The sequence below is a fragment of the Eleginops maclovinus genome, chromosome 1 (assembly GCF_036324505.1).
Source record: "Eleginops maclovinus isolate JMC-PN-2008 ecotype Puerto Natales chromosome 1, JC_Emac_rtc_rv5, whole genome shotgun sequence".
NCBI classification, from domain to species: domain Eukaryota; kingdom Metazoa; phylum Chordata; class Actinopteri; order Perciformes; family Eleginopidae; genus Eleginops; species Eleginops maclovinus.
This window is the reverse complement of record NC_086349.1, coordinates 23,371,717-23,395,258: the sequence shown is the minus strand read 5'-3', so window position 1 is coordinate 23,395,258 and position 23,542 is coordinate 23,371,717. Positions and strand designations below refer to the sequence as shown.

Below are 23,542 nucleotides of genomic sequence, written 5' to 3'. Positions count from 1 at the left end.
CATACGCATATAGGTAAATACTAAGTTTAGACATGCCAATAAAGGCCTTTTTTAAAATTCAGTCATTACTACAACTACTACATTTTAGTTTGTGCTAATTGTTTTATTAATAGTTTTGTATCAAGCCACTTAGACGCCTTAAACAGACAGTTATATTGCGTTATCCTTCTTGTTATTGGTTTTACTCACATTTGGGATGACTTGCATGGCCTCCAGTTGGTAAAAAAGTCATAATGATTGGAGTCATTACCCATCTCTGTCCCTTTGGAGTCTGGGGCCGTGGGAATTGTAGTTTACACCGTCTTGACTACAGATCACAATAAGGAGGCCCTTTTTATTAAACAAAAGACTGGCTCTAACAAATAGCTTTCATTTTGTTTGTGGCAACCTGTTTAAACTATGGAATGCCGTTTAAGTCAAAATTAAATAAATAATTAGGTAAATAAGTACATGAATAAATATGCCTAGGAAATAAATAAATACGGTTATGAAATAAAAGTCCCTTGAAATGAATAAATGTGGCATTATGTAACAAAAGTCCCATGAAATAAATAAATATGTATTTAAATGTACATTTAAAAAATGAATTGCCTCATTTATTTAATTCAGAACTCTTTTCATAACCATATTTATTTATTTCATAGGCATATTTATTTAATTATTTAATTTTGGTTTAAACGGAATTCCATATTAAAAACTACCTGCAGTTCCTCCGTCAGTCCATCTGGCGGCGCTGTCAAATAAAGTGAGTCAGCGCGCGGGCGTTCAGAAGGAGAGAAGCTGCACTCTGATTGGAGGAAGTGACCAGGAAGTGATACATCAACAAAGGAAGATGGCTGAAGTGATAGAGCTCCAAAAACTAAAGGTGGGTAATGCAAATAAATATGTTATTATTACAAACATTGGGTGCTTTTATTAGTCAGTAATATGTTTTAACATTCTTTATTTGTAATCCCAGAGAAGAAGGATACGGATAAATAGGGTTTTTGAAGTATAAAATGTTCCCGGCTAACAACCGGCGTGTTGTTCATTCAGCTGCGGAGCTAGCCGAGCAAACCGCTCCGAGATACATAACAAACAAACCGTTAACAACAATAAGCTGTTGGGAACTACTTTATATTACCATAAAGAAGTGTGGTATTTATTTATAAATTGAAATGTAGCTCCTGCTGTTGAATGTAAAGAGTCCCGCCATCTCTGTCCAATTAAATGAGCGACATCGTGTTTGACCTCCGACGGTCATAATTCATGTTAGCCAAACATTAGCCGGAAAATACAATGACTATTGCCCAGGTATTCCATTTGAAAAGCTCTCTGATAACCGATCTACTGCAAAACTAAGTCCATTAAATGATCAGACAAAAAATAATTATATATAATATATATATATATATATAATATATATATATATATATATATATATATATATATATATATATATATATATATATATATATATATATATAATTATTTAAAGCTTAATTGCCAAAAATGACTGATTTATCAGCTTCCCAAATGTGAGTATTTTCAGTTCTCCTTTGTGTAATGTGGTTTTTGCCTTTGTGTTTTTGACTGTTTGTTCGTCAACAACCTGAAAATGTCACACTTAGTAAAAATAGGACACATGATTAATAATGGAAATTGTAGGTACATTAATTTATAAGGAAAAATATTTACTGTGCTGTCCTTGACCAAAGGAATTAATTTCCAAATAGCATTCATGGAATTTGTCTACTGAATTTCCAGTATAGCTACTGAATGGATTTGTTGTGAGTTTTTTCCTCATTTAGTGGTATCTCGATGTGGATATTTTTGGAATGAAAGTAAACAGGCTTTCAATCTATCGATGGCAACATCACAGTTTTCGATATTAGCCATTGCATAAGTCCCCAAATGAGTCTGGCTAGGAATCTCTTTGATCAGAAAAGGAGGAGATGGGCAGTCTCATGCAGGGGACTACACATCCTTATCGGCACACAATCAAATTAAAGTTATGGTTCTCTTGTTGTTTCAGCTTGCTGAACTGAGGCAGGAGTGCGAGGCCCGAGGTCTGGACACCAAGGGAAACAAAGGAGAGCTCATTGCCAGACTGCAGGCATATCTGGAGGAGCACGGTGAGACGGCAGACTTCACACGTAGACATGGTATTTATACAACCGGTTGGGTGGAGTGAAATCTGAATCGCATGGACTTGATTATTAGATTTAAATTTCCCTACCAACCGTTTTGATGGGGGTATGTCTATTTTATTGTGATCAATATCGTGGATATCTCTTACTGATTTTTGTTCCTGCTCTCTGATGGTTCTAAATGTCTTTCCCTTAATCCCAGCAGAGGACGATGTGGATGTAGATGATGTGCTGGCCGAGGATACAGAGGTAATGTGATCGTTGATGTTTTCACTCACCCTCTAACATCTGATCTATATATATTGTAAAGTCGTTATAAATGTCTCCATTTGATATTTTTAGGAATTCATTAAGGTTGATAGTGCCAACGACTTAAAAAGTGAGAAGGAGTCTACTGAGGATGAGACGTAAGTTATTCTTTTATTTAGTTAGATCAAATAGAAGAAATAAACATTTATAACAATTATTTCAAGCTTAACGTATGCATTTCTTATCTACCCCACCCCTATTTTCCCACATTTTTGTGTGACGACAGGCATCCAACTCCAGCAAGATTTGATGTGCAAATCACAAAGTTGTGTGTTTCTGGAGTTTTGACTTTGAATTATTATTCTGAAGCTTCAAAACCCTTAAACAACCAGAAACCCTCACTCTGCTTCTAAACGACTAAATGTCCGACATTGTTAGCCCCAAATTCATAAACAAAGATTAATTACGAGTCTTTAGTTATCACGACTTGTCCATTTTTGGTCATCTAACTTCTTTGTGTTACTTCTTTCAGAGCTGAAGATAAGAAGGTGGTGAAAATCGCTCCTCCGCCATCTACTGGTGAAGTACGTATGACAGGCCTTTAATCTGCATATTTTAATACAGAGATTATTGCATCATGTTGAAATGATATCCGCACTCTTATGTGTGAGAGAAAAACGTAAATATTGATCAGCAGAACCACCTGCAGCTTCTGTTCTGATTCAGACTTTTCCCTTTTGTTGAGCAGAGACTACAGAAGAGAGCTGAACGCTTCAACATGCCGGCAACAGCTGAAAGCAAAAAGGCCATCCGTGCAGCAAGGTAGGGCTTCTCTAGGATACTTCCGGCTTTTACTATTTACATTTATTTAATCAGGCCATAATTATTACAGGTAATAATAACAATGTTCCCACATTGGTCCTTCTTGAGATTAGAGGGGATGAAGCAGTTACTAAAAACAAGTCAAACTGGTCATCAAACATGTTTTTTTTACAAACATCCAGGTTAAAAAAAACCTGCTTTAAAATGCATAAGAGCAGTTACGGTATACTTTTTCTCTTGTCTCTAACCCTAACCCAAAAAACAGAATCAAAGCCTTCATAGGGTCTATCTTGCATACACTCAGTAAGTGCCACCTGCACTCTATTTGTTTTTAAATACCTTCATAGGTAGAGCACACACACAGAAAGTAAGACGCAAGTTTAGTCGGTAAAAGAAAACACTTTAAAGTCATTTAATATCACTCCGGGAGGTAAAGAAGAAGAAAGTCCTAATACTAAAAATGGGATCCTGTACGCTTCAAAACCGCAAGGGTTATTAGTCCACTGCATTTATACTAGGAAGTGTATTTAGCCATTTTAAAGTAATTATGCTTTTTGTTTAGGTTTGGTGAAACCACTGAGAAGTCCACTCCAGCTGCCACTCCAGGTCAGTGTTTCCTCCCGTTTCCTATACTGAATTTCTATCTTCTCAAGGAACATTGAAGCTGGTATTTTCTTATGCCGTTTCTAACGCCACACTTGTACTTGTCTTGTCTTTCAAGCAGGTGGTGTTGTGGCCCCTAAAGCTCCTGTAAGTGTTGCATATTTGATCTGACACATTTCTTTAATTCCTCTGCTAAATGACAAGATGTTAATTCAAACATTTCTGATGTGTCATGAAGGTGAACGTGGATCAGCTGAAGAAGAGAGCAGAACGCTTTGGCATGAACGTTTCCTCCGTTTCACAAAAGGTGAAGACGAGGTTCAACATGATGATGTTTCTGCCCTTTCAACTCAAACATTTGGCATTAAAAGTGATACTAAATATGTTTGGTCTTTTTAAGATTGAAGAGGATGAGAAGCTGAAAAAGAGGAAGGAGAGGTTCGGGGTCACAGCAACTTCAACAGGTGCAGTTGCTACAGTCGCCACGTCACCTGAAGTAGAGGTAGGTTTTATTTGCATTTTAGTTTCTTTCTTTTTTCACCTGTAAGACTGCCGCCGAGAAATATATACAGTGGTATGCAAAAGTTTGGGCACCCCTCTGAGATTTCATGACAATTTGCTTTTCCTTTATAATAGAAGATCACAGCAACAACATTTGTTTTCCTACAAAGATGTAGACGTTTTAGTGTTTTCCAGACCAAAATTCTTAGGGTAGCATTACATAGTTTTATTATAATAAAATAAAATGCAAAAAATGGGATGTGCAAAAGTTTGGGCACCCTTATAAATAGCATTCATTTCAACACCTGTACGGATTTATAGCTGACAGGTTGCTGCACAAAATTGCTTTGATTAGCTCATTAGACCTTCAATTACAAAGACAGGTGGAACCAATCATGAAAAAGGCTATTTAACATAGGTAATAGCTGGCTGTGCCTGGCCTAGGTTCTTTCTTAGGGAGTGGCAAGATGGGGACCTCAAAACAACTCTCCACTGACCTGAAAGCTAAGATAATCCAACATTATAAATTAGGAGAAGGGTACAAAAAATTATCTGACAGGTTTAAACTGTCTGTCTCCACAGTCAGAAACGTAGTTGTGAAATGGAAGGCCACAGGAACAGTCCGTGTGAAGGAAAGATGTGGTAGGCCGACAAAAATAGGGGAAAGGCACAGGCGAAGGATGGTGAAAATGGTCACAGAGAAGCCACAGACCACCTCCAGAGAACTACAACAACATCTGGCTGCTGATGGTGTAGTTGTTCACCGTTCCACAATCCAGCGTACTTTGCACCAGGAAGAGCTCATTGGAAGGGTGATGTGCAAAAAGCCTTTCCTGAGTGTTAATCACAAGAAGAGTCGCATGAGGTATGCAAAAGCACATCTGGACAAGCCAGAAGCATTTTGGAACAAAATACTGTGGTCAGATGAGACCAAGATTGAGTTATTTGGTCATAACATGAACAGGTATGCATGGCGAAAAAAACACACTGCATTCAATGAAAAGAACTTGTTGCCCACTGTAAAATTTGGTGGAGGATCTATCATGTTATGGGGCTGTGTGGCTAGCACAGGTACTGGAAAACTTGTTAAAGTTGAGGGCCACATGAATTCCTTACAGTACCAGGAGATTCTTGACAAGAATGTTCTAGAGTCAGTCACAAAGTTGAAGCTACGCCGGGGTTGGATTTTTCAGCAGGACAATGATCCTAAGCACCGATCAAAATCCACCAAGGAATTCATGCAGAAGCACAGGTACAATGTTCTGGAATGGCCATCCCAGTCCCCAGACCTTAACATCATTGAAAATGTATGGATTTATTTGAAGAAGGCTGTCCATGCACGGAGGCCAAGAAACCTGACTGAACTGGAGACGTTTTGTGTGGAAGAATGGGCCAAAATACCACCTGCCAGGCTTAAGGGACTTGTCTGTGGCTACAGGAGGCGTCTACAGGCCGTTATTGCAGCAAAAGGAGGCAATACTAAATATTAATGGAATTATTTCTTGGGGGTGCCCAAATTTATGCACATGCCTATTTTTGTTTGAATGCACATAAACATGTTTCTGTTTGACCAATAAAAGTTATTTCACTACTGAGATGTTTCTGTTACCATAAGGTATAACATATGTTAAAATGAAGTTGCTGCTTCAAAAGCTCAGCAAGTGACAAACTGATGCAGTGGTTTTCCTAAGGGGTGCCCAAACTTTTGCATACCACTGTATCCTTACAATGCAGTGAGTGGAACAAGAAATGGAGATTGTGTATTAATCTCTACGTTCTTTCTCTTTTCCTACAGGCAAAGAAAATGAAGCGTGCTGAAAGATTTGGGATTGTGTGAACAAAGTTTTAGAGCCTGTGTGTTTTTGTAAAGCATTTTCATTACTGCACAACCGAGATCCCAAAAGACGACAAATGTCTCTGATAGGATTCCTGTAAATCAAAAGTATAATTAAATGCAAAGATACATGGACGAGTTGGATCCTATAAAACAAAAAATTAGATTCAAACCAACTGGAGCAACATTTATCAGTCCTGGATCTCCTTTAATCTACTTAGTTGACTTTTTCTATATCATTTGAGATGTGTTTATAAACGGCAAGGGCGTCATAGGCTCCTGTGTAACATCGTTTTCTTCTATTAACATCAATGTTCTTGTTCACTCGTTTTTTCCGCTGCAGCTGTTCTTTAACCAGAAACAGCTCCTGCAGTATCTTCACAGTAAAATCCTTCCAGCTGTTTAGAGGAAATCATTTGATCTCTAAGTCTCAGGAAATATGTGCCGTTCAATCTTTAAATCATAGTGATGCATTAATCCACCAGAAGGTTGGAGTAACAAAAGAAATGCATTTACTTTGAGAATCTACAGGAAGTGTGATGAGTCAAAAGGACTTTTGGATCATTTTTTGTGAATTACTTCAAACTGACTCTTGAAAAAGCATCATAAAGACAAACACCAGTGAGGCTCTTACTTACTTGATAGATATTAAAATAGAAACTAAACTCAACCTGTATCAACTCCTGGATTAAGCAACGCAGTATCTTAAAACACTTATACATACCAGAAGAAAACACAGAACTAACATTTTTCTTTTGTCTGTTTTAAGTGATTTAACTCAGTCATTTGTATTTAATTGTACTTTTGATTTATCAGACAGCCTATTGTTTTTTCTGTGTTTTATCTTTGGGATTCCATTGGTACACTGCTTCAGTTATCTGTCCATTTTATAACATTTTGTGATTTAAAATAAATTGTTTTCAACTTTTGGATATCTGCTTCTTTTGACTCTTGGTTGTTTTGTTACAAATATTAGTTTTTATCTATGTGAATCTTTTATTGAATCCACAGCTTCTCATAGAGAGGCACTGACTGGACTTGAGAAATGACAGAAGATACAAATAATGAAATACTTAAGTAACAGTTTAACTAATTTATAGTCATTTAGTCAACCTTTGGCAAGTTAAACTTTATTCTATAGTGTTTTTCAAATAAACAATTACTTGGAGTTCTGTATTTGGAAACGTAATTGCTTTGGGCTGAATATAAGTATCTTATTATACAGGTATAGATAATATGCCCACCCAAACAGGTTGAAAGCTAGTAGCAACATAAATTACAAAAATAGATCCAGATTTATTTTTAACCAAGCTTTAGATGTAGCTAACTACCTTTCTTTCTAATAATATAGATTTATTAACTGTTAAGGATAAAACCGAAGAAAATGTGTTTCATTCTCAACCTATCGCAATTCACATACGACACTTTTTTCACCGGACAGATTAATGTCACTAGATATTAATCTGAATAGAATATTTCGAAATTGAATGTGATAGTTTGAAACATAATTCCATAGTATAGAATATTTTGTGTGATCCATACTAATTTCCACATTCAGCCCTAATGAAACAAATCTAGGATCTTGCACATCGACATTAACTAAATTCTTGTTAACATTCAGGGCGACTATTTGTTCCATCCAAAAGGGAGAAACTTGTGTTGGTTGCATGTGCAGAAGACCTGACTTTTAAACATATGTTGTTTCCAAATAAAAGTAAAAAATGTTCACATACTTCACTTTAATACAAAGCTTTTCCATGCACAGGTTCTCATACGTGTTTCAATGTGGTGTTTTAACGCCCCCTGCTGGTCATTGACAGAACCGCACCAACTTTACTACACTGGGTGTGACGTATGTTCCTGTGACGCGCAGAAATTTTAAACTATCGTCCTTCTCAGTGATGGCGGCTTCGTTTGGTTCTCTCCCTGCAAGCTGTAACAACAAATGGTATTACACAAGGGAACAGATCGACAACAACCCGTCTCGGCGAGCTGGACTTGATCCCGACAAGGAGCTGTCCTACAGACAACAGGCGGCCAACCTGCTGCAGGACATGGGACAGCGGCTCAATGTGTATCTTTTGTCGGAGGGACGACTTGCGTTCACATTAGCTTGTTGGTTAGCAACATTAGCTTCTTGGCTAGCGAACTTTAGCTTCCCGTGAAGCCGGTTCGGCGGAGAGCATGGCTGCTATTTGTTGTTGTGTCTGGTTCGAAGGTTTTTTTGTTTGTTTGTAGGTTTTACATCAGTTTCAAACGGTGGTTTGTGGTTTTATAACATTAACGTTAGCTTACAAGTGTTATCTAAGAGCGGCGTAGTTGGCTAAACCACGAAGGCCTGTGTGGTCGGCGGGCCTTCAGGACGTTAGCATTAGCTTTACCTCTGACTGTGAATGTTGGTGAAGAACTTGTGTTGCTAAAGTGGGAAAACAAGGTTAACAAAACTTATGTTTTAGTGTGTTAATTTGTTTACTTTAGATCTGACCATTTACTTAGCAATAACAACGGCTTCCGGCTAACATGTGAAGCTAGCTGTTGCTCTGCCACTGGTGTGTTATTGAGTTTTAAAAGTCACCAGCATTATAAATGCTCATCCACTTGTGATAGTTTATATTTAGGCAAAATGACCCAGGTCCTTTTTCCCCTTTACATTTAATAAATCAGTGAATAAAAAATATGAAGAAATTCTGCATAGTTTTGTGGGTTTACTGTATTGCATAGAATTGTTTAACTGCATTAGTTGAACTAGTGTTTGTTTTGACCTACCGAGGAACTAAACATGTAAATAGGCTAGTACCTAAATTTGGTATAATGCATGCGTTCTCTTAATGTGTAATGTATGTGGTTGTTGATAACCCCTTAAGAACAAATGTTAAACTATACCTAATGCTGTTGTTGTGATCTACTTGCTACCTTTTCCTTAACTTTTATTTATCAGGTCCCAACTTACTATTAATACAGCCATTGTGTACATGCATCGATTCTACATGGTCCAGTCTTTCACCAGATTTCACAGAAATGTAAGTGTGTTTTATCTCTTTAAGGTCAGACACAGGGGTCTCTTAGTACCTGTGCTGAATCAACTCAACGGCTTATTTTTGTTTTCTCCTCACCAGGTTATTTCTCCGGCCGCACTCTTCCTCGCTGCAAAGGTCGAGGAGCAGCCCAGAAAGTTGGAACATGTTATCAAGGTTGCCCATGCATGCCTCAATCCTCAGGATCCTTCACCAGATGTACGCAGTGATGTAAGTATTGGGCTATGGTCAAAATCGCCTGCACATGTGCTCTGTCTCCTTCTGAGCTTACCTGATGTGGTAGAGCTTTCATCTCCACAGTACTGCGTTTTATGGGGAAATGTATTGTTTTTTTATCAGTAGAATTCTGTTTTTACAGATTTTTCGTTTTGGTTCGCAAGCAATTATTTGGCTGTAAAGCTTCCTTGTGGTACCACTTTGAGTTTAATCCAAGAGAGAATCGTCTTTGCAGCTAATTTAACAAAATGTTGTTGTTTTAATAGCAGCTTTGATGCAGGTGCTTTTTTTGTGGAATGTATTTCAGCAATTACTTAACTGAAGTTGAGCCCCTTTTCCTTAAAAAAAAATGTTGAATTAAATCTGTGTACAAGTACTTTGTGTGAAGGGTTTTGGTTTAAGCTTCCTCATGTGTTGTTTCCTTCTTGAAACATGGGTCAAGAGGGCAGAGTTTTTTGTTGTTGTCAAACTGGTAATGTCTGGTAAGGGTTGTAAAACTAAAGACTCTGTATTGCTCAGTGTGTAGCTTCTAATTGTCTCACCACTTATCTGTGAGGCTTCTTCAGCTCTAAATGAAAGATGGGTTAAATGTGTTTGAAAACGGATGGAGGCCTCCCAGTGAGTAACGTGCCTGTCCTCTCAACTTCAGGCCTACCTGCAACAAGCCCAAGACCTGGTCATTCTTGAGAGCATAATACTCCAGACCTTGGGTAAGTTGGGATGGAAGAAACTGGGTCCTTTTGATTTCCCTCCAGAAACATGTGATTTAAAAAAATACTGCTAACCTGTTTTACTTTTGTCCCCAGAAAGCCCATATACGGTTAGCAGCACAGGAAGAGACATTCCCGCTTCATATTAGCAGCACTTTCTCACTGTTGCTTTACAGTGACAACGCTTTTGTTTCTAATATGACCTTAACTTTTAACATTTCCACCCTCCCCTTTTTTCTTTTCTACGTATTTTTAAACCGTTTCTTTAAGGGCTATGTTGATGCATCATGAACAATGGCTTTTAGAATTAATCCTGGCACATTTTTTTCATTTTTGTAGGCAGTTGAAGAAGAGAACAGTGGTTTTAATAAAACACCAAATTGTGTTTTTAAACAAGAATCCGTGTCATCAGACAAAGCAAGAGTTTTAATAATTGTACCGGCATGCCTTTAATGTTTTCCACATTCATCTGTTGTTTTCACATCGTCCAGGATGTTATTGGAAGAGCCCATGCAAAGTGATATTATTCCCTGCAACACATAGTTTTGTATAACAGTATTCATTTTCTGGTTTTCAGGGAGAAATCTGTGTGGTGCAAATGTTAGTTTGACTTTTGCATTTCATTTATCGAGTCTCTTTTTGTCCTTTTTTTTTATTACAGCTTTTGAAATCACCATTGATCATCCACATACTCATGTTGTCAAGTGCACTCAGCTTGTTAGAGGTGAGCATTAACTCTTCAATTTTGCCAATTTGATTTGTATATTTGATTATTGTTGTGTGTTTGCACGCTAAATTGCCACTATCGCAGGTTTTAAGTGTGTTTTTTTGTTCTATTGTTGTTCCAGCAAGTAAGGATCTGGCTCAAACATCCTACTTTATGGCCACAAACAGGTATATTCACAGTTCACTGCTTACATCTTTTATCATCATTTATACCGCCGCATTGTGTATAATCCTCTAACTCGCCATGTCTGCTCTCTCTCTTCTCCTGTTTCTGTTTCTTTATTGCCTTCTGGGATGTATCCTGCCACGTAGTCTCCACTTGACCACGTTCTGCCTGCAGTACAGTCCGCCGGTCGTGGCCTGCGTGTGCATCCATCTCGCCTGCAAATGGTCCAACTGGGAGATCCCTGTGTCTACAGACGGCAAACACTGGTGGGAGTATGTCGATCCCACAGTTACCCTTGAGCTGTTGGATGGTATGTAGTGTTAAATGACCTCGAAATTCAGTTTATTTTGAGTACAAGGAAATTGTGCCTGGAAAGCAGTTGCATGTCACTCTGAACTTTTAACTTTCTCCAGCTGATCTTGTCTTTATATCTTTTTTCAGAGCTCACACATGAGTTCCTGCAGATTCTTGAGAAAACCCCCAGCCGGTTGAAAAGGATTCGCAACTGGAAGGTAGAGATTTATTTCTCTTTTGTGACCAAAGGAATAAAGCCAAGTCATCTGGCATTGTACAGACATTTATTGTTGACTGACTTCTCTGTAATTGTCTGATTTCTTGGCTCCCAGGCTGGAGGTCAGACACCGAAAGCCAAGCCCAAAGTCCAGGAGGACGGTGACCAGAGGGATACCATGATGAGCATGATCTCCATGGCCTCATCAGAGAGCACCGTGGCTGGCTTGATGAGCCTCTCTGCTCCCCCTTCTGCCTCCTCTTCCTCATCTGCCGGTGACAAGGACAGGGGGGAAGCCGGCAGCGCTGCGACTTGGAGTGGAAAAGGTCAGCCTGTACCTGAGCTCAACAACGATGTGCATGTTCCAGCTAAAGTGTCACTAAGTGAATACCGAGCCAAGAACGCAGACGTCCTGGCCGCCCAAAAGAGGAAGCTGGAAAACATGGAGGCCAGTGTGAAGAGGGACTATGCCAACGCTGCTCAGGCCCTCATCGGACAGCAGCAGAGGAAGGATAAGCACCAGCATCATCACCAGCAGTCCAGCTCCTCTTCCTCTGACAACCCTTCGCCCATTATCCTGAAGATCCCCCTGGAGAAGGAGAGGCACGAGAGGACGTCTCTGAAAATCCGATTCCCCTTAGCCGGGGGAGGAGGAAGCAGCGCCAAGGGTCAGGAACAGGACATCAAAGTCAGAATACGAGTGCCTGAGAAGCAGAGGGGGAGTTCAGGAGAGGAGGGCAAGAGCAGAGACAAACACAGGGACCGCTCAAACCACCACCATCACCACCACCACCACCATTCCTCCTCCACCAGTGCCTCTCTCGCCTCCTCACACAAACACTCTAACTCTAGCGGGGCTGTCGGGGGCAGCAAAAAGGTCGCCAGTGACTCCTCTAGAACGAGCTCCTCTTCTTCTTCTTCGGCGTCTCGTAAGAGGACACACTCCCAGGAGCCCACAGCAGGACCTCTCGCTGCTTCTAAAGTCAGCAAGTCCTCCAGGAATGCCTACCAGATACCCGCCCTGTCTTCCTCCTCCGGGCAAATTCTGGGGCACAACCCTGACATTCTCCCCGCCCTGGGCCTCCCCCACCACCAAGGGAGCTTCCCGCACTCGAAAGGCGACAAAACGGACACGAACGGGCACGGTGCGGTGGGCGGACCCCAGTCGAACGAGTACCAAGACACTTTTGAAATGCTAAACTCTCTTCTGAGCGCGCAGGGGGTCCAGCCTGCCCAGCCGTCCATGTTTGACTACAGATCCCAGTATGGGGAGTACCGGTTCAGCGGGGGCTCCCGAGGGAACGGCAAGCCACCACCCCTCCCTTCAGAACCTCCTCCCCCACTGCCTCCGCTGCCCAAATAATTTCCTGATCAGGAGACGTATTATGTACATTGTACTTGGCATCTTGTTACATATGGTATTGTATTTTTTTTTTTTTTCGAAGTCGCCCAGCATTTTTAATAGTTTCAGTGTGACAGCAGTAAAATGTACTGGCGTGCGTGATGCATAACTATTTTTGGTTTTTACACTTCACACGTGGGGCAATAATAACAGGCTTTTAAAGCTTGCAAAATGTGAGAAAAAAAATACAGGAAGGTGTAGATAAAATGTTTTGCTTTCTGTTTAACTCAACCGAATTGTGATGAGGGGACCTGGTATTTTTTAGCAACACTGTCATGGTCTTGAAATCACGAGGAAACTAAAAGATTTCCATCACATACATGTTAGGTCTCATTACGGATTGTCTTTTTATAATGAATTTATAGTATGTTATTTATTAATTGAATGCTTTTTTAAGAAAAATAAAAAAACTGTCCCCTTTTCTACCTTTTTTTTTTTAAGGTTTCCCTCCCTTTGTTCTTTTTTTTTGGGGGCAGAGTGATGTTTCCTCATCAAGACTGTACAGGCTAGTTGGACAGTGCATGTCTCCAAAGCCATCTTTTCAATATTTTTGTCTCTTTTTTTTAAAACAGCCATAACCCCAAAAAAAGGTGACTGCCCACCCCTGGTGTTTTATGTGTTTGATTTCCTTCATTATTTGGCAAAACCTGTACAAAAACTGTAAAATGTTTAAAACAACATGAACTACTGTTTTATATTTTGTTAAGAGAAAATGCAAAAAAACATGTAAATTACTGAAGCTACTTTTTTTTGTCTTTTAGATTTATTTGAGTGTTGCAGTCATTGTTTTAAATGGTTGTAAAATCTTCATATATTCAGTTGTCTAATAATTACACTAATGGACAAACTTCTAACCAAGGATGTACATCTATGGTTTTATCAAAAGAGTTCAAACATGTATGGTATGGTATGGTCACAATGAAGGAATTGCAACAAAGAAATCCCTCTAGAGAAGAAATGTGAGTTTTTAAATCCTGTCATGTCATTTGTCACTGTTTCCTCTGGAGGGCGAGTCTTTTTGTGGTGATCGCGGCTTAATGCAGAGCAACTAATAGGCAGATTTAGTACAACATTTTAAGTTGTGTACTCTGCGGAGCCCTGAAACTGTCAGATTTAAGATGAAACGTTTTTCTGCTGGTGCTCACTTTGTAGTGACCATATCGAGCACAATCTCAAATAAAAGTATTCACAATACACTATATCAAAAAGTGATCAAAAGCCATTTGTCTGTTTTGTTTTTTTGTCTTTCATTTATGCAGTTTCCTTTTGAAAATGTCTAAACTCCAGTGTATGCTTGTCAATTCATGCTCGTCTGGTTTAATCATGTTGAAGCTGTCTTTAATTGCATACTTTGAAACAAAAAAAGTGGATATTAAGCTTCAGATTGTTGTTTATAATCCGTTTGTAAGCCATGATTAAACAAAAGTTTGCATGTGTTCTTTAGTTTTGTAAATCAAACATGTCAAACTAATTATCAACATCCCTCCACTACAGGGTCATGAGCATGAAGTCAAATAATTAATGAATTTGTGAAAAGAATAGTGGAGGAGGGGCCACTTGTTGGCAAGAGCATCGGGTATCATCTGTACATTTAATTCATATTATCTTTCTGTGGTTTTGCTTGTATAGTATTACTGCTCTTTACCTGCTTTTTTTTTTTTTGACAGTTTGTAATCCAACATTCATGTGTTTTAGGCAGTTTACAGTAATGCAGTACAACAAATCATCAGCCATACAATTGTAAAATATTTTTGTGCCCTTTATTGTATGAAATCTAAGTTTAAAAAGGTACTGATCTTTGCTCAGGCAGCAGAGGTTTTATTGGGTTTTCAACTCTTGTGAAAGGGAAACAGTAAATGCACTGAATATTTATCAGTAGGTTTGCCTACAATGCAAATGAGAAAGTATTACATGTATAACGGTTAGACTATTAGAAAAGAAGACAAATATATTACCTTCTCTGATAGTCTTTTTATTTGATCTCCGACACATCTTCAAATTTTTTCAAAAAATCAATGTTATGCTTTTAGGAAAGTCAGCATACACACATTTCAATAAAACCTGTATGTGAAAATGAAAGACACTCATGCAACCTAACAATGCAAAGTCACATAGCTCCAATAAGTTCAATGTTTTGTTTTTTCATGTCTTGGTGTTTTTAGTGACACTCAGGTCTGGAAATGAAACGTTTTGGAATTTTTGTTTTCTGTTAAAACGTTATATGTGAACCCTGTTCTTTTTGATATAATGTGGTTGCTTTATTCTCAAATAAAAAGACAATAAATATTTTAAGAAACCTCTCGCTTCCTAACGTGTTTTATAAAACTTCACTTCTGCAGTATTGTGGGTGGAAAATGATCGCAGCCGCTGCCACTTGTATTGGCAGATTGATTGACCAATGAAATGCCTTGAGCTTCTACAAATCAGAGCTCTCGGGGGGCGGGATCAGTGAAGAGCTGCTGCAGTGGCTGTTGTGGCAGTTGAGAAACCGACGTAGTGTGGCACGGAAGCAAGAGCTTGTTGGATCGTTGTGAAAAAGGTAAGCAATTCTGATAAACAAATCCAGATATGTGCATCTTGTTGCACAAAGCCTTGTGTACGATATGAAGAGAACGATTGTGTGTTACTATCAGTCAGTGAAACTCACTTCTTGGCCACAAATTGTGAGAATTGGCGGTTGGCTACTGTTAGCAACTGCTAACAAAGATGGCGACGCCATAACTGAAGGAGTGCAGTGTGACGCAGTAGAGAGGCGGGCTGAACGCTGCTGTGGCGCCTGCTTAGACTTTTTCAAGACAGAGAAATGTACTTAAGCTACGTTTCTAATATTAATTAAAACATTTTTTGTAATTTTCCCCCCTTATTTTTTTTGTTGCAATTTATGAAAGTATTCTATGTAAATAATCAATATTAAGCTGTAGCAAGTTTAACACATGTTAATCTTAGTCGTATCTGACAAGCCACCTGACCTGCCAACGCCTTCACTAACGTTGGTTAATATTAGCAATAAAATAATTATAATCCATCCATGTTTTGTTTAGACTGCGTTTCATATTGTGTTATGTAGGTCTGTTAGCCATCTGCGTTTCTGATTTTTTTTACTTTAACATCTGTTACCTCTGGCCCCAATTTCTGACTTAAGGGCTCCTAAATGTGGGCATGAAAGACGTAATTTTTTTTAGACACAATTATTCCAGTTGGTTCTATTGGCAATTAGTGACCATAGGGAACCCTCTTATAACCTCCATATTATAGTCCCTTTTGTCTTTTAAAATACCAGAAAGTAACACAAAATGTAATGTTTTGTCAGCCCAACCCAAATAATTGTATCCCCTTTTTATATATATATATATATATATATATATATATATATATATATATATATATATATCTCTCTCTCTATCAAGCCAACAAATCAACAATAAGAGAAATTCCCTAATTTCAGTTATTGGGCATTCTGCTGGCATTCCCCATTGTGAGAATTCCAGCAGCTGTGACACAATTGATTTAATAAATACTAACTGAAGTTCAATGAACCATCTTTCCATTTGATCTTCAGTTGTGCAGCCTTGGCCTCTATTTTCCATCTCTAAATCAATATTTGTGTTTTAACTGTCAACAAATATTATTATAAAGTATTGTTTTGTCTCTGATATTTCAACTCTTAGAAGATAACAGCAAATCTTCACATTTCAATAGTTTGAGACTTGAACTACCCACTATGAAAATACATTATTATTATTTTTTAAATACACTTTTTCGGGGCTTTTTGCCTTTAATCGGATAGGAGAGTGACAGGAAAGTGGGAGAGATAGTCAGGGTGGGATCCGGAAAGGAACACGGGTCTGTAATCGAACCCGGGTCGCCGGCGTACGGTGCAGGTGCCCCAGCCAGTTGCGCCACGGCCGGGGCCTACATCATTATTTTTAACCTTTTTTATTTTGCAGACTTGCAATGAACAGGATACGTATCCACGTTTTGCCTTCGAGTCGGAACCGGGTGACCCAGACTCCTCGTCCTCAGGAGCCCCAGGCCTGCTCCTTCACGCAGCGACCATGCTCTCAGCCACGCCTGGAGGGCCTGGACTTCTGTATCAAACACATCCTGGAAGATAAGAACTCTCCGTACAAGCAGTGCAGCTATGTCTCTGCCAAGAATGGCAAGCGTTGCCCCAACGCTGCACCAAAAGTCGAGAGGAAAGACGGGTGTGTTTGGAAAATGAAATATTTAAACACTTTTAACAAGTTAGAAAACTATAACCTCAGCTTCATTATCAACCAAAGCTCTTTGTATGCACAACACAGAATGTACATTAACAACTTCAAGCAGCTCTCTAAAGTGTCTTCTCCATTGACTGTTCTTTAGAGTGACGTTCTGCGCGGAACATGCTCGCAGGAATGCCATGGCTCTTCGAGCTCAGATGAGAAAGGCGTCTTCCGGTCCGTCCCCAGAGTCACTGTTGTCTCAGCTTAGTGGTTACAACCGAACAGAGACTCACAGCGCTGATGGAGGCCGCTCTGAAGCTAGCCGGATTCTAGGTAAATGACCTGGACAGAGCTTTATTCTCTTTAAACATTCCGTGTCTTTGAAAGAAATTACGAAACTGTTATCGAAAAATTGCAATCAGTGCATCTCATGTATTATGATGTGCTCATTTCTCTGGCATGACAAGATATTTGACTTCGATTTTAACCTCTCTCTGCACAGATGAGGACAGTCTGAGTGAGGAGGAGCAGGGTCCTTTGGTGCTAGACCAAACATGGAGAGGAGACCCTGACAGTGAAGCAGACAGTGTTGACAGTGATCACGAGGATCCTCTGAAGTAAGCTAAATTATCTTACCATCAAGTTTTTTAAACTCCCTTTTTAAATGTCGTTGGATTTTAATTGTTCATTTGTAAATCACAGACATGCAGGGGTGTACACGGCAGAGGAAGTGGCACTTATTACTCGAGAAAAGCTCATCAGGCTCCAGTCCCTCTACATTGACCAGTTCAAACGTCTGCAGCACCTGCTCAAGGAGAAAAAGCGCCGGTACCTGCACAACCGCAAGGTGGAGCATGAAACTCTAGGTAAAAGCACAACTGCTATCTTGCACATGTTGATTACCTACCAGTTCTTGTAAGAAATTCTCCCACACCTTTCAATGTTGTTTTTTTTAAGTCTAAGCGTCATCTGTGTTTGTTTGTTTTTCTCTCAGGGAGCAGTCTACTGACGGGGCCTGAAGGTCTGTCCATGAAGGAGAGGGAGAACCTGAAGAAGCTCAAAGCTCTGCGCCGATACCGTCGTCGGTACGGTGTGGAAGCTCTGCTGCACCGGCGCCTCAGGGAGAGGAGGCAGGCTGTGACAGAAGGAGCGCTTCAGGTGTGTTTAAGACTCAAACTACAAAAAATAGCTCCCTTACTCTTGGTGATATCCATCCATGAAACTTGTTCTAAGATTCCCATGTCTGCAACAACTGTGGCTATTCCCATGTGCATGTTGAAGGGAAATGTGTTTGAAGTGAACTCCAGAGCAGTTTGTCTTTCCAGAAACAGTTTTCCAGTTACTCTGGGGGATCCAAAGCCAGTGTTACTGCAAAAGCCTTCTACATTGCCAGTGCCTTCAAAATAACTGTAATCTTATCTGATTCAGTTGTAAAAACACTAATTAATTTTTTTAAACATCGCACGCCATGGGGAAGGAGTCCAGTGAATGACACACAAAATGCATTCCTTTTTTAACGGTGCATGAGCAGTGCATCTCCTTTGTGGAGAGGTCCTGATGACCGGCATTGTGTTGCACTTTATGTTGAAGTACCACTCTGTGTGATTCCTGTGTTATTAAATGATGTCTTTACATTTAAACATCTCTTCGAACTGAGTGTTCTTCACCTCGGCCCCGATCAAGACTTGTAGTTTGCAGTAGCTGCTGGTTTCAAAGGGAGCCAACATGAACTCCTTCCTGTGGTCTGTTGATTTTTCCCAGAGTAACAACGGGGCTAATCAGTTCAGTTGGAAGGAACACCATCTTAACCCCAAATCATCGAGGGTAGTTAAATGCCCTTTATATTTTATTTGGGTCTTATACTTTTCTGTTTCGGCTTACGTCAAGAACAAATATTATTGCAAGTACTTGCTGTGTAATTTTAAAGTTATTAAACGGTCTGCTCACATCAGAGCTGCTGTAGAGCAGAGCTGTAAAAACCCTGCAAAGTACTGAGATCTAAAAAAATCTGCATAGCTGGATACCACACAAAGGCTTGTTTTGGGGTAACTTGGTTACCTGGTTCCTGTTTCATTTCCTAAAGTCCAGTGCGTTGCAGTATAGAGCCAAAACATGCAGGATATTAAGCATAAGAGGGTGTCTCTAATGTTACGTTTGACTTGGTGTGAACTTGTTTGTTCCTAAAAGAATATCCCTCACTTTTTATAATGTCAATCTGGGCTTTGAAGCTTTAAATGTAGTGCGCTCATTATGCTAACCGCTGCCATTGGAGGATGCATGCTCTTCGGTTTGAGATTTTGCTCAACCTGTGTGCAGCAGAATGGAATTTCTCAATTCTGTGGTATCCAGGAATGATGATTTTAAAATGTATAATTATAAAGGAAATGCTAGTCTGGTTCTGTTTGGATGTTCTCTAACGCGCCTTTCCTCTGTTGTAGACTCATTCGAGGACTGTGCATGAGAAGTGCATCTCCTTTGTGGAGGGATCCCGATGTACCAACCCCTGCCTGCCCATGACCCGGCACTGTGTCTCACGTATCCTCAGATATCGAACTGAGTGTTCTTCACCTCGGCCCCGATCAAGACCTGTAGTTTGCAGTAGCTGCTGGTTTCAAAGGGAGCCAACATGAACTCCTTCCTGTGGTCTGTTGATTTTTCCCAGAGTAACAACGGGGCTAATCATTTCAGTTGGAAGGAACACCATCTTATCCCCGAATCATTGAGGGTAGTTTAATGCCTTTTATATTTTCAATTTGACAGGACTGAATCTTATACTTTTCTGTATCGGCTAACGACAAGAAAACATATTAGTGCAAGTAGTTACCGTGTCATTTTAGCTGCCGTTTTAAAGTGATTAAACTGTCTGCTGACACCAGCCTGCAGAGTACTGAAGCCCAGACAAAGTCACTAAGTCGTGGTGCAAAACCACCCGGGCATATCGTTAATACAGTGCACCTTTTTTTTGTAATTTCACCATAACTAGCAAGTAAAACTCATACTTAAGTTTTTTGGTTTGATTCATGTGGTTACTATCTTCTGTTTGTTTGGAAATGATTTGTCCTTAACTCCCACCCACTCAGACATCTTCCAGGACAGCAACCAGGTGCTTTTCCAAATGTGTCCGGGTCTGAAAGATGTCCCGTGTGAACGCACAGTGCACATGGGACAGTCTGACGACCCACGTTGCCCGCTTCACCTCACCCTGCCTCCCCCCATGTTCCAGCCTGAACAGGAGCCCCCCCCACAGGAGCCGATCATCACTGCAAGCAGAGACATGTATCTGAGTGCAGCAGAGCTTCAGCCCACAGAGAGCCTGCCCCTAGAGTTCAGTGATGTACGTAGAAGTGATGAACCCTTATCACTGTTCTATAGCTCATATTCATTTTATTAAAAATATCATGTTCCACACTTATCGATGGAAATGATTCCTTGAAGTTTGGGGTGCTTTCACAACCACTGTGGCTTTTTAGGTGTGGTTCAAAATGAACCATGTCCCCATAACATTACTTTTGAAGCAGTAAGATTAATTCCAGGATTAGTTTATCCCGTTATCGTGCGTGTAAAGCTGATATTTAAAAAAATGGTTTCAAATTTTGTTCCATCTTTTGCATTTGGAAGAAAAAGCAGATACAATCCAATTGTTGAGGATCTCAGATTGCTTTGTGACAGTCGATATATAATGTTGACTTTAAAATGGGATTAATATCATTGGATCTCTCCAAAGAGTGTGTGTGTACCAGAACAGGCAAAAATCTATCACTTATTTTAAATGTTTTTGCTTCATCAGGAAAATGCACCAAACTACAGATGTGAAAGCACCCATATGATATTATGACGCCGTCTTTGGAAGAAGCAGAGTTTATTTTAAGTCTAGTGACTATTTTCAACTCAAACAGCCCCGTGAGGGACTGCTATGAGATTCAGATGTGATCTTATCAATCCAAAAAGACCAAGCTCTAGATGATCAAAAGCTTTACTGCAGAGCTCAAAATCAGCTGTTTTACTATTGTGCAATGTTCTATGTAAAGCATCAAGTCTAAAATCTGGCTTCCTGACAGCAGTTGCATCTGATGCTGTTTTCTTTACCAAAACTACAGTTACAAAATGAAGCTCTGCCTGGTGGAGGTGTAAACGGGAGAATACAAAAGAATACACGTACCGTTTTAAAATGGCCCCCACAAGTTTTGCGTTGAGATTTAGATTTCCTCCTGTTACACAGGACCTGGATGTGGAAGGGGACGGTATGCAGGGTCCGCCCTCCCCCCTACAGTTTGACACTGCCCTGGCCCTGGAGGACCAGACCATCAGAGCCATCGCTGAGGCCCCCATGGACATCCTGACGGGAGGAGACCCGGACCTGGACGCCTCGGGACACGAGCTCTCAGAGAGAGATGTGGCTGCCATCATGCATGAGCAGGTTAACTCTCAATCAGGGGCATCTTGAATATCACAAACTTTCTTTGGAGAGATGGCACCCATACACTGAGATACCAATCTGTATGCGATGTTCAGGTCTAATAAAATCTTGGTCACAATCTGTGTCAATACCAAATCAATTTTAAGGTGTGTCAGTTTGTGAATCATGGTGCCACAATATAATTAAAGGGGGGGGGGTTTGAAGCCATGTAAGAGAGACATACATTTTTGTGTCCTAAACATTTGCATCTTTGGATTTGCATTCAAACTTTTTATGTATTACTATAATTCCTCCTGTTCATACTGCTGTTAAGAGACCTTTTCCTAACTGCTTCTATTGTAAATGGTGGCAGCAGGATCTTTGTTCTATCTGAGTCAACAAGGCTTTCTTCTATCTTGAAACTTATGAACCAAAAACCCATCTCTCCAATAGAGCCCATCAAGGAAACAGGAGAAGATTAACTTTAAAGATACACAAACCTGTACATGATCAAATGAGTTGGAGTATAGTTTGGCACACACTCAGTACTGTGACATTTGTCTCCATAGCTTGCATTGGGAACATGGAAGGGATTTTTCATCAGCCAGTATGAAGATGAGGAATGACTGACTGTAAAAGCTCTGTTAATGATAATATCACTCCTGACTTTTGTTTTGGAACATATTCTTTATTATCTTCTGTTCATTACCTGCTGAAAAAGTGTCCTGTTAGCTTAGAGGTTTTAAGGCAGCTGCTGTTGAAATCACCCTTTTGTTTCATTTGATTTCCAAATACTTGTACAAAAACGTGGTTGTGACAAATTGTAAATGTATAAAGGGAGCTCTAAATCATATGAAAGCGGCACACACTACAATACAACTCCTTTTTTCAATTAGGTTAAAATGGTTGTATTTTCTTAGCACAGCCTACTGTATATTAGCAAATGTTCCCCAATTTTAAACGTCTAAGGCTTTTAATCTACTGTTTACAGTGCACATTTTCCAGGTGTTTGCATGTGCTATCTAAAAATGCTAATGGGAACGAGGATGGAAATGCACCTGGAGTCTTAAATAATTTCATATTGGCGACTACTGGAATGAACTCTTAGTACTTTAAATCATTTTACAAACGGTTTCCCTGTTTCTCTCAACCATCCTCTGCCTAAATATCACAGCGTGAACAAACAATGCTTTGCAAAACAAGCCAGAGATGCTCAGCAGTGAAGAAAGCCGTAATTATTTTTTATGTCTCCACAGTTTTGCACTTTATGCTGACACAAATATGTAGGATTCTAAGCTATGACATGAACACAAATAATCAAAGCATTCTTTGGTGGAAAATTACAGTCAAAACCACAGTCCTAACTTCCTGTTCTTCCACCTAGGTGGTGTCAGAGGTTGGAGGAGAAGAAGAAGAGGAAGTCAGAGCAGATTATTCACTACCAGACATCAACTCCAGTGCAGCTGAGGCTCCATGCAGTCTCTATAATGAACACTTTCACTTCCACAGAGACTGGTGATGAGGTTAGGATTTAATGCACAGCCCATTTTCAACAGATTACTGTTATAAATTCTTTGATTGTTTTTCTGTTTGGGTGCATTTTGTGAGATTGTTCTGTGTTAGAAAGTAATAAAATTGCACCAAATCAGTTTGTTCAAAAAAATGAATTTCCTACATCTTTAAATAACATAATTAGTGAAGTTATAATAACCACAACAAAGGAAATAATACATAGACAACAAAATATGGTTAAAAAACAACTAGAGTGCATAATTTAACCATCTAAAACTGTTAAATATGTGTCTAAAAAACTAAAGCAGAGCAAATAGAAGTCATTTTAAATTGCCTTAAAATTGTACGCATCACTTTCTCTATTTAAATAAAAGGCCTTTCTTTTAACAACACGTTTATGTTGCATTTGTTGAACCTTATGATCTCCAGATACTATTTAAAGCATGCACAGAATATTTTAAGGCACTAAAAACACACATATTCATGCAGCTTTTTTAAAGTATATGTTAAAGTTATGTTTGGCAG

At 39.6% G+C, this 23,542-nt stretch overlaps 3 protein-coding genes and 2 non-coding genes across 12 annotated transcripts; all 5 read left to right on the top strand.

Annotated features, from left to right (window-relative positions):
* Positions 1-735: 735 nt before the first annotated feature.
* Positions 736-7,070, top strand: sarnp (SAP domain containing ribonucleoprotein). 6 transcript variants are annotated; one of them, XM_063887038.1, is made up of 11 exons: positions 736-865; positions 2,015-2,114; positions 2,335-2,378; positions 2,472-2,536; positions 2,911-2,962; positions 3,127-3,200; positions 3,763-3,806; positions 3,922-3,950; positions 4,042-4,110; positions 4,204-4,305; positions 6,100-7,070. In XM_063887038.1, the coding sequence occupies exons 1-11, from the start codon at positions 833-835 to the stop codon at positions 6,139-6,141; spliced, it is 654 nt and encodes a 217-aa protein (XP_063743108.1). In that variant the 5' UTR covers positions 736-832; the 3' UTR covers positions 6,142-7,070. The 6 variants fall into 6 exon arrangements, with proteins under 6 accessions (XP_063743108.1, XP_063743100.1, XP_063743091.1 ...); XM_063887030.1 differs by having other exon boundaries at positions 2,332-2,378; XM_063887021.1 differs by having other exon boundaries at positions 2,015-2,144; positions 3,925-3,950.
* A 951-nt stretch (positions 7,071-8,021) lies between these two features.
* ccnt1 (cyclin T1) lies at positions 8,022-15,201 on the top strand. Of its 3 annotated transcripts, none has more exons than XM_063883712.1 (9): positions 8,022-8,212; positions 9,077-9,158; positions 9,255-9,383; positions 10,039-10,099; positions 10,761-10,823; positions 10,948-10,993; positions 11,138-11,301; positions 11,433-11,503; positions 11,618-15,201. In XM_063883712.1, the coding sequence occupies exons 1-9, from the start codon at positions 8,040-8,042 to the stop codon at positions 12,863-12,865; spliced, it is 2,037 nt and encodes a 678-aa protein (XP_063739782.1). In that variant the 5' UTR covers positions 8,022-8,039; the 3' UTR covers positions 12,866-15,201. The 3 variants fall into 3 exon arrangements, with proteins under 3 accessions (XP_063739782.1, XP_063739774.1, XP_063739764.1); XM_063883704.1 differs by having other exon boundaries at positions 10,942-10,993; XM_063883694.1 differs by having other exon boundaries at positions 10,939-10,993.
* Positions 15,202-15,345: 144 nt separating this feature from the next.
* Positions 15,346-23,354, top strand: kansl2 (KAT8 regulatory NSL complex subunit 2). The gene is made up of 10 exons (XM_063889514.1): positions 15,346-15,443; positions 16,852-17,109; positions 17,270-17,442; positions 17,612-17,726; positions 17,812-17,975; positions 18,104-18,267; positions 19,548-19,644; positions 20,190-20,443; positions 21,329-21,526; positions 22,890-23,354. Exons 2-10 carry the CDS (start codon positions 16,859-16,861, stop codon positions 23,022-23,024), a joined length of 1,551 nt encoding a protein of 516 aa, XP_063745584.1. The 5' UTR covers positions 15,346-15,443; positions 16,852-16,858; the 3' UTR covers positions 23,025-23,354.
* Positions 18,778-18,911, top strand: LOC134872651 (small nucleolar RNA SNORA2/SNORA34 family). The gene has a single exon (XR_010166840.1). It is a non-coding gene; the product is annotated as a small nucleolar RNA SNORA2/SNORA34 family (small nucleolar RNA).
* LOC134872645 (small nucleolar RNA SNORA2/SNORA34 family) lies at positions 19,679-19,812 on the top strand. The gene has a single exon (XR_010166839.1). It is a non-coding gene; the product is annotated as a small nucleolar RNA SNORA2/SNORA34 family (small nucleolar RNA).
* Positions 23,355-23,542: the final 188 nt, after the last annotated feature.